The following is an 11,393-nucleotide window of genomic DNA, read 5'->3' as shown; positions in this document are numbered from 1 at the left end:
ATATATATATATATATATATTCATAAAAGCTTTTGTTAACTCTAAGAGGTTCTTGCTGTCCCCACTGATGTTTAAATGGAGAGCTGAGTTATATTTATAACACTTTAATTTCTTATCTTTATTTTATTTATTTATTTTTTTTTTTTCTTGGGTTTTGTTAATATTCAAGTGCGTTAGTCTTTGTTTTATTCTAATCCACTTTATTTTACCCATTGTATATTCATTATATTGGGCCTTAAGTCTGTCAATAAATTTTGATTGATTTGATTGATTGATATATATATATATATATATATATATATATATATATATATATATATATATATATATATATATATATATATATATATATATATATATTTATATATATAGTCCGTCAGGTCAGGTTATCCTTACGTCAAGTCAGGTTGTCTTGCTACTGGTAACATGTAATCCAGTACAACCTGCTTCATGTTAATGTCAGGAAGGGCATCTGGTTGTAAAACATTGCTTCAACTCTTTCATAATGGCATTTATACGTCATTATGAAGAACCATCAAAACCACACAAGTGTGGAAAAGTAGATGTAAAAATTACAACAAAAAAAATACACACACACACACATATATATATATATATATTTATATGTATACATATGCAATTATTATTATTATTTGATAGATTAAAGAATATTTAAATAACAAAAAACAACAATAAACTAACCATAAAAAGCTTTAACACAAGAGCAATATCCATAAACACAATAGAATAATATACCTAATAACCCAGCAACACATGTACAATAGCTTGCAATAATAGTTCCCCCAGGTTGAACACTGACATCTTTCTCTATGATATCCCAAATATCATAAGATTTTGTATTAACTCTCTGGGAGGGAACACATTTTGTTTTAAACAGAAAAAATAAAGAGTCTGTGTTAATATTGTGAATAAAAACTTTCCCAATAAAATTATTAGAATAATATCTATAAGACTTTCCTTCCTTGTACTCTCTTTCTAATTTTCTGCATAAGTTTGCTTGCCTACTTATTTAAAAAAATTATCCTGAACTTAAGTATAATCTATCATTTCCAAATATGAAGTATTCATTAGCTTATGGTACTGCATCTGATTTTAGTGAAAAATTTTATGGAATTAGTGACTTGATTACAAATGGAAACATTCTATATACTGAATATAGAGATTTATTTCCAATTATGGTTTTTGATGTTAGTAATCAAAGAGAAAGATTAGATTCATCGATAGTAAATATATCAGTTAATGCAACATTTAATACTGCAGTACCAGCAAATACTATAGCATATGCTCTTGTAATATCAGATAAATTATTAAACTTTCAATCAGATGGAAACAGGCTTACTCAAATTCATTAATTTTATATAAAAATGAATTAAAAAATTTTTTTTCTTTATATAATAAAAATGTATTATACTAGAAAAGATTTACAAAATCTATTGAGAGAAAATAATATAATAAAAACATCAGACAATTATGTAACATTATTAATGCTAGCTATAGATAATAAGTTGATAGATAAAGATAAAATAATGTCAGAAGTAGTAGAATCAACTGATGAAAAAAGGCCTGTTGGTCGTCCTAGAATGCATGAAGTAAAAGGAGAAAATGTAGATAAAAGACCTGTTGGTCGTCCTAGAATACATGAGATAAAAGAAAAGAAAAAAGAAATAGATCCAAAATATGAAATATTGAGATCAATTAAGAAAAAGCCAGTCACTATTAAATTAACAAACGTAGATACAGGGGAAGAAATAGTATACAAACCATTATATAGAGCTATGAAAGAAACTAAGCATGGATATGAATATTTTGAATCGCGTGATGGAAAGGTTGATAATGGATATAAGATTGAAGAATTCAATTCTGAAAAGTTAAAAAAAATGTAAAAAAATTCTTCATTGTAAAAATATTTTTTTTTAACTTAAATAAAAAAAATATTTTATATATAAAAGTAATGGCATTTATAACAATTGAATCATTTGATATTAAAATTTATTTGTAAAAGATATATTCAAAGCTGATAAGCCAGTTCCATATCAAAAATTACAACTTGCATATAAATATCCAACAGGTGCTGGTCCTGTTCTCATTAAAACATTACCTTCTTTTTCCTATGGTGTGTGTGAAATAAGAGATTTTAAAAATGAAGTATATAGCTTGCTATAGCTTCACCTTATGCTTATATCAAACAAAGATCTGAAGCTATTGGATGCTTAAAGATTGAAGGTATTTTTATTGGTTCAATGATAGAGTCAATACAAGTTAAACTTCAAGAAGTAGTTATTGTTAAAAAGATTTTTAATTTTACTAGTATAATGAACGATTTAGATTTAGGAAGTGAATCAGATGATGAGTTGTAAAATATTTAATAATCTAAGGATTTAAAAAATATATAAAAATGGAAGATAAAGCTATGGAATTTTAAGAATGTATAAGCCTACGTCATGCAGTGTGTATTGGAAAAGAGAAGACATAAATAATAATTTAAAAGATTTAAAAAAATCTTTCTATATAAAAAATGGACAACATAATTCTTATGAGTCTGAAAGACCTACTTCGCATGGGTCTGAAAGACCTACTTGACAATCCGATTCCATACATATCATCAGAAATACTAACTCCTGAACCTTTTGTATATAGAATAACAACTGTTCAAAATGAGAGACAACTTGAAAAACTGCGAACAGTAGAATATTACTGTAGAGTTAGAGGATGGGGGTGTGTATAATATTTTATATGAAATTTATCATGTGAAATATTTTAGCAAGAAAAAAAATTTTGAAAAATGATATAAATAAATTTTTTATAATAAAAAATATCTTTCATATATAAAATGGAAAACGATATGAATAGCAAAAATGTAAAAGAATTAAAAAAAATCGCTAAAGAGCTAAAAATTAAATATTATTATAATATGCGAAAAGATGAACTTATTAATGCATTATCTCAAATATCAGTTCCTGCTCCACGTCCTGTAAGACCAGTTCCTGCTCCACGTCCTGTAAGACCAGTTCCTGCTCCACGTTCTGTTGTTCAATGATCTATCCTTGACGAACCAATTCCATCATCTGTTTCATTACCTGTTTTAACACCTGGATTATTTTCAAGGTTTGTAACAGCTGTAAACGATGTTGTTGTAAACAGTTATGACAATACTCTTAATTGGATAGATCCATACGTTCCAAATATGGTGAAGGAAAAAGTGAGTGATACAATAGACGGAGTCAAAAAAAGAATAGAATCTCTTAAATCGATCGTATTCAACAAGACGCAAAATAAGATTGAGTTTAAATTATCACAATCAGCAGTTAAAAATGTGACAAAACAATTTACAGTTAAAAGTGTAGATGGATATGATGCAGAATCTTTCATTAAAGATGCTAAGAAAAATGCAATTAAAATACTAAATAAAAATAGAGGATCAAAAGTGAATATAGTTATCACTTGTGAAATGGAGAAGACGAGTATTACAACAGGAGAAACTATAACTGCAGGTGTCCCATTTACAACTAAGAGTTTAAGAGTATTAGAATCTACAAATTTAGATGAGTTTTATGAAGAAGCAAAGTCTAAAATTTTAGAAAACTTATCATCATTTCAACAGCTAGGATCAAATTGGAGATTTGTTTCTATTATAAAGATGGATATAAATATGATAGAGTATAATCCTCTTAAAGCAAAATCATATATTCCGCTAGATAAATATTTAGAAACTAAAAAAGCCATTATTAATATGAAAAATGAATATAATGAATGCTTTAAATGGTGTATTGTAAGAGCATTAAACCCAACAGATGAGAATCCTCAAAGAGTAGATAAAGATCTTAAAATTCAGACTGAAAAAATAAATTTTGTTGATAGTTTACAAGGAGATAAGAAAAATTTAAGAAAACTTGTGATATGATTCAGTTTCCAAAAAAGATGATATTTACGAATGAAAATAAATATGATTTTGATGAAGCAACTGAATGTCACTTTTATGGAGAATATTTAGGAGAAGATTGAGTGCGTGACCACTGTCATATTAATGGAAAATATAGAGGTGCTGCTCATAATAGTTGTAATTTAAAATATAAAATTCCAAAATTCTTTCCAGTTTTACTTCACAATTTATCTGGCTATGATTCTCACTTGTTTTTAAAGAACTTTTCTGAAGGGAAATTGAGCTGTATCCCAAACAACGAAGAAAAATATATTAGCTTTTCTAGAGAAATTAAAATTGGAGAGTTTACTAATAAAGAGGGGGAGAATATTGAAATTAGGCGTGAACTTCGTTTCTTAGATAGTTATAGATTTATGCCTTCTAGTTTAGATGCTTCATCAAAAAATTTATTAAAAGAACAGTGTAAAAATATTGGAAAATTGTATTCTGGGAAACAATTAGATTTACTACTAAGAAAAGGTATTTACCCTTATGATTGGGTAGATTCTGTTGATAAATTTAATGAAACCCAATTACCTCCAAAAGAGTTGTTCTTTTCTAAATTGAATGATGAAGGCATTAGCGAAGATGATTACTCACATGCTAAAAATGTGTGGAATGAGTTTAAATGTAAATCTTTTAGAGACTATTATGACTTATACAATGTTTCAGATGTGCTCTTATTAGCTGACGTCTTTGGAAATTTTAGAGATATTTGTATGAAAAATTATAGATTAGATCCTGCTTGGTACTTCACATCACCAGGATTAGCTTGGGATGCAGCTTTAAAATTAACAAAAGTAAAATTAGAATTGCTAAGTGATTATGATATGATACTTATGATAAAGAAAGGTATAAAAGGTGGAATCAGTATGATATCAAATAGATTAGGAGCTTCTAATAATAAGTACATGGATGCCGCATATGACAAAAGCAAAGAATCAACATTCATCCAATATCTAAATGCTAATAATCTATATGGATGGGCAATGAGTAAACCACTTCCAACACATGTTTTTAAATGGATGGACGAAAATGAAATAGAAAACTGGAAATCAGTTCCATGCATACTAGAAGTAGATTTAGATTATCCAGAAAGTCTTCACGATGAACATAATGATTACCCACTTGCTCCTGAAAGGGTAAAAGTAAATAAAGTCAAAAAACTAATTCCAAATTTAAATCATAAGAAAAATTATGTTATACATTATGAAAATCTAAAATTGTATGAAAATTTAGGTCTAAAGATCACAAAAATTCATAGAGGAGTCATGTTTGAAGAAAGAGCTTGGTTAAGTCAATACATTGACCTTAATACTAATCTAAGAACTAAAGCAACGAATGATTTTGAAAATAACTTTTTCAAATTGATGAATAATTCAGTATTTGGAAAAACAATGGAGAACATTGAGAACAGAGTCGATGTTAGATTAATAACTAACAGAGATGAAGCTGTTAAATTAGCATCAAGACCAAACTACGAAAGTAAAACAATATTTGATAAATATTTAATAGCTATACATATGAAAAGAACAAAATTAATGTACAACAAACCAATTTACTTAGGAATGTCGATTTTAGAATTAAGCAAAACTCTAATGTATGAATTCCATTACGATTACATAAAGAATAAATATGCTGATCGAGCGAAACTATTATTCACAGATACAGATTCTTTAACATACGAAATTAAAACAGAAGACTTTTATTCCAATATTTCTAAAGATATTGAAAGCAAATTTGAATCAAGTGAGTTTAACCCAAAGCACCCAGCAATTAATAATTTAGGATTTAAAGTTGGTCTTAATAAGAAAGTAATAGGAATGTTTAAAGATGAGACTGGAGGAGCACAAATTGAAGAATTTGTAGGACTCAGATTAAAGTTGTATTCTTACAAAGTACACGGAAAAGATAACAAAAAATATAAAGGAGTAAAGAAAAATGTTGTTAAAAAGTATATAACACATGAAGATTACAAAGATTGTTTATTAAATAAAAGAGATCATATTAGGAAAATGAATGTAATAAGATCATATTCACATGAAATTTATACAGAAGAGGTCAATAAAATTGCATTAGGTGCAGACGATGATAAAAGAGTCATTTAAAAGACAGAATACACACTTTAGCATACGGGCATTATAAATTAAGGCAATAGGCATTAAGGTAATAGGCATTAAGACGATAGGCATTAAAGAAACACCACCTCCCTTCACCCAAAGTCATACTAAACAAGATACAAAAAATGACATAAATATTTTTTATTTATTTAAAATGAGAATAAATAAAAAACGAAAAGTAATATTAAAAACTTTGTTATGAGACGATCATAAATTAAAATTAATAAAGATATATACAAATAATATTTAAGAAGTTAATCAAAAAATAATTTTTTGTTTTTTTTGTTTTTTTTTAGGTGCCCCAAGAAGTCCTAACGGTCTTTTCACAGAGCACCGCGGGAGTGCATTTAACCAGGAAGTTCACGCCTCCTTCCTTACCGTGACGCGAAAATTTGTCCAGAGCTCGTTTCGAACCTGGATATCCTGCTTTGAAAGCAAGCGCTCTAACCACTGCGCCATGGCCGCATAATAAAAGCTGTAAAACAATATTACAAATACTACGGTGAAGAATGCATTAATAATGTTGATATTTCAATCTATTTCATACAAAACACTGATAAATATGATCCATTTATAAACTTGTATAATATTATAGAAGTGAACATATAAACTTACAAAAAATTTTTAAAAAAAAAATGATATAAATAATTTTCTTGCGTATATAAAATGGAAAACAGAGAATTAAAATTAAAAACTCTTTTACTTAGTAAAAATGAAATAATTATATTTGCTAATAGAGCTGATAAAGATTTAATAAACAAAGATATAATAATAACGTAAACTTAGAAATCCATTAAATCAGAAACATTGATAAATATGACTTAATTTCATATTATGATGATATTATAATATATAAAACTGGACGTATTAGTAAATATAAAATAGTTCGTAAAGAATATGAAGAAGAAACAGAAGAGTCAGATGAAGAGTCAGATGAAGAGACTGAAGAGATTGATAATACTAATGTAATTATGAATATTGTAATTAATTCTAAGAAATTAAAGAATCTAAAATTTAATCATTAATATATATAATAAAAAGTTTATTATATAAAAAATGGACAAGTTTATTAATGTTGAAGGATTAGTCTTACCAAATGAACCTCTAACTAATTTTCAATTGATAGAAGCCGCAAAAAAACTAAAAATAAAAAATTTTAGAGGTGTATTTGTTAGAGATCAATTACCAAATAGAACAATAAAAAAAGAATGTGGAATATTAAATACAGGAGATTCAAGTACTAATGGATTTCATTGGATTTGTTGGTATAAAGACGATAAAGTAAAGTACACTTTTGACTCTTATAGCCAACCTCCACCGTCTGAACTTGTTAAATACTTACGCTATCCTGTTTATTATAATAGGGAAAGAGTTCAATTTGGAAATACTTCTTATTGCGGCCACTTGTGTCTTTACTTTTTAAAGAAACTAGATGAAGGATACGATTTTCAAGATATTATTGAAATCTTATTGAATACAAAAATATAAAAAATCTTTCAGATTCATGAAAGATTTAAAAAAATCTTGCGTATATAAAATGCCTGTTGATATATTCGGAAGAACTTCAAACTCAAATACACAATCAATAGTAAACGGATTAACAATGTCTCAAGCTAATAACACATTTCTTAGAAGAGATGGACTAAATAATAGGACTGATAAACTTGATATGAATGGTTATACAATAGAAAATGTGCCAGCTCCTATACATCCAAATGATGTTGCTACAAAAGATTATGTTGACCATATAGTACCTACTTCTCATATTTTAAAAATAGTACCAGATTCAAGTTTAACATGTCTTGGATCGAAAAATCAATCTCTTCCACCAGGTACAGGTGATAAGGGAACAGATGTATATATTATATCATTTAATAATAATAACAGTGGTATCCTAAGAAAACTATGGCTAGCATTATATAAATCTACTACTACTGGACTACCTGTAGCAGGTAACGTATTTCTTAAAAATACGCAGATGGCGAACTTCGCATAGGAAATTTAGCTTATACTACAACTAATACTGGAATGGATACTAATGGTCTAGCCTGTGATTTTTTGTGTTCTCCACTTGGTGGCCCATTTTATGCTAACTCTTTGCAAGGCTGTAATGTGCATACTCCTACTCAATTTGGAGGATATTTTACATTTAATATGCCATTTAAACATAACGCTACTGGAGTTGTTCTTAACTATTGGATACAACCTTTTGTTGCTAGAAATCCATCATTGCCACCTTACATCGCAGATCTTACTTTACGATCTGATGTGTTTAGATATACTAACACATCTTATGGTAGTGAATATATATTGATAGATACTGCAGGAAAGCGTATTGCGGTTTATTTAAAATATATTAGAATGCATATTATCGGTATATCTGGAAATTGGTGGGAATCAAGAGTACGAATGTATGATGGTAGCGCTCCTCCTAAACATGCTAACAATACTATAACCTTGGACTCCATACAACTATGGTATTTATTCATTATCTAGTGGATATGTAGATGCAAATACTCAGTCTAGTAATAGTACATGTATTTTCATGTCATCTGGATTAGAAGATTTTTATCTTACATCGTGGAATAGTGCAAATCTTACTTCATTTAATAATGAAGAATCTGGATTATTAGCTTAAATAAACTCTAATGATACTACAGCATCATCAATTGAATCAGCAACTACTATCTCATTTAACAGAAATTTTAAAGATTCTATGCCTAGTGTTGGTCCAGGAAGAAGGTTAGTAGTCACATTAAACTCTGGTGATGAACAAGTTGGACAATCTGGAAGTTTTCATGTCATTGTTGTAGCTTACTATTACAGTTAAAATCTTGTGATCATAAAAGTTGTGGTCAATTGGACATCTTAAAATATATATAAAATTGTGGCTGGATAAATGGTCGAAAATAAAAATGTGCCAGATTCGGCCTTTTCCTACTACTGATTATGGCTCGTTTCAACCTGATCACAAAAAACCTTTTGAATCAGGTTGACAAAATACAACCTGACCACAAAAAGTATTGTGATCATAAATAAAACCTGTTTTTAAAAAAAATTTTAAAAACAAGTTTTTAGTAAAGAAAAAATTAAAATCGAGCCGACATTAAAATATATTAATTTTATTAATTTTTAAAGCATTTATTTATTTATTCAGTCATCAATAATTAATATTTACAAATTTATTGAAATCATGCACAGTAAAAACAGTTCGTGGTAAGACCTTATCTATAATGCATATTCTAATTATTGACGGAGAGAGACAGACAAGGACCCCTCTTTTCTGACACTATTTGCAATTATAGCTGGGCCGGCCGAATTGAAAAGAGTGAATAAACTGTACTATTAAAGTCTACATTTAAAACAGTTGAGTAATGGTGCGTTTAATGTGGTAGTTAATAAGGAATTCGAGTTTTTAACTACTCAATTGGTGAAAAAATTACGTCTTTCTTGATGTTTCAAATTTTTTTCGACGGCTAGTTCAAAGACATGGCTCCTTATTCTTAAACTTAGATCTTCGATACGCTGGTGTGGTTTGTGGCGCCTCAAAATTGATTGTATCAAAATAATTAATATTATTTTGTAATGCTGTATAATAGGGTGGGGCATGTTTTTTTAATTTATTGTCACTACTACAAAAAGTTGCTATAATATGAAAGTAATAAAAAAATGATGAAAATTTAAGGTTCTTTCACATCATAGAGGGGCAACTTATGTTTAAACTTTTTAAATAACGCTTTTCTACGTAGTTCGAGTTCACCAATAATTCAAATGGAATATTTCAAATTTAATTCAATTAACTATACCTATATTTGGCATTGCCCCAATTTCTAATTTCTTTTTTACTTTATCACTTACTGTTCTATAGTACGTGTAAGATTTTAAAGAAGCGTGTTAAAATTCACGCATTTATTTATGATTATTTTTAAGGGTTATTTTAATGACTATTGTACTTAAAGTATTGTCATGGGAGTTTTAACTCGTTTATATATATATATAAGATATTAGGTAATGAACGTGATAGAATCAATAACTATCAGATAGTTGTCTTTCAATATCTATCAGATAGTTGTTTTTCGCGATAATGCAATTCTGAATGCATATTGCAATATTAATATTGAAATATGCATACTTTAAATATGTTTTGCAGTTAAAGTTTAACGCATTGAAGAATTGTTTGAACGTTTGTGTATTGATTTGTTGGCACTTGATATTTACGTTCAAAAGAGAACATCACTTTTTTTAATTTATTTTTTCTATATGTGGATTACGAATAATTTTTTATTCTTATTCTTTTTAGATTACATAATGAACTTGAAAAAAAATTTATCAAAACCAGAAGTGACACAGAACACTCAGTATTTGGCTAACCCTGTAAATTTAAGCATTATCTATACATCAGACACGCAAAACCTTTTTCACAATCCTTAGACTCTGAAGAATAATCAATTAGAGATGTAAATAAGATAGTAGCTGATGATTTGGTAAACGTATGGTTGAGGGCGGGGTTGCCAACGATACTGTATAACAGCATTCTGAAAAGCTTGGATAAATTGGTTACTAATACAAAATGATTGAGGAAATATGTTGACGAAAAGAGAATTTCATTTACGTTTCAGTACCAACTTGGTTTGTACAATACAGTATTTGATACCATGATTAACACATTTGTTCTTGCAAATGTGTTAATCATGGTATCAGGGACCAGTCAAACAGCCAAAGTTCTATTTAAGGAATGAGAGTTTTGACTCGAACAGAATAATCGTAAAATGTACATTAGCCAGATTGACCAAGAAAAAACAGAACGACTCCAAAAGCAGAAAATTCGTAAAAAAACAGGAAATTCAGTTTAAAAAAAAAAAAATGCTGAAACATGCCAAGCTTCGTCATCGACAATAACTCTTTTCTGCGAGAGTGATAAAAAAACAGTTGTTGTGATGATAATGAGGAATATGACGAAGCTACTAATTCAGAAGACAGCTCGCACAGTGGACATGATCCCAAATATCGCAATGTATTTCAGTACAAAGAACTCTGTCAAATAATGGAACGAACAGGAGTTATCAACCAAGATGCATGAAAAATTGCTTGCTTATAAATATATCATTCTATTCACCGCAATACATATTAGATCCAGCAAAAATAAGAAGACAAAGAAACCTGTGGCGACAAAAAGATGTCAAAGAATATGCAGAATTAGCCACAGGAACTATTGGAATTTTGATGGTCGTATAGACAAAACCTTAGAAGACGATAGTAAAGTTAGCAGGGCCGCTTCCATCAAAAAAGATCATTACGTTATCTGCTCATATCCCAACAGCGTCTACTTTGAT

At 28.5% G+C, this 11,393-nt stretch overlaps 1 protein-coding gene across 1 annotated transcript; it reads left to right on the top strand.

Annotated features, from left to right (window-relative positions):
• Positions 1 to 3,918: 3,918 nt before the first annotated feature.
• Positions 3,919 to 6,048, top strand: LOC136074432 (uncharacterized). Its single transcript, XM_065786750.1, has 2 exons — positions 3,919 to 3,988; positions 4,115 to 6,048. Exons 1-2 carry the CDS (start codon positions 3,919 to 3,921, stop codon positions 6,046 to 6,048), a joined length of 2,004 nt encoding a protein of 667 aa, XP_065642822.1.
• The last annotated feature ends 5,345 nt before the right edge of the window (positions 6,049 to 11,393 follow it).

Source organism: Hydra vulgaris, chromosome 01 (assembly GCF_038396675.1).
Source record: "Hydra vulgaris chromosome 01, alternate assembly HydraT2T_AEP".
Taxonomy (NCBI): Eukaryota; Metazoa; Cnidaria; class Hydrozoa; order Anthoathecata; family Hydridae; genus Hydra; species Hydra vulgaris.
Note: the sequence above shows the minus strand (reverse complement) of the source record. Positions and strands in the feature narration are given on the sequence as shown.

Bases quoted from the DNA above. Each gene is read 5' to 3' on its own strand.
- LOC136074432 (XM_065786750.1), top strand. From the start codon at position 3,919: ATGATTCAGTTTCCAAAAAAGATGATATTTACGAATGAAAATAAATAT. The intron at 3,989-4,114 runs GTCACTTTTATG...AATTCTTTCCAG, and splicing joins TTTTGATGAAGCAACTGAAT to TTTTACTTCACAATTTATCT.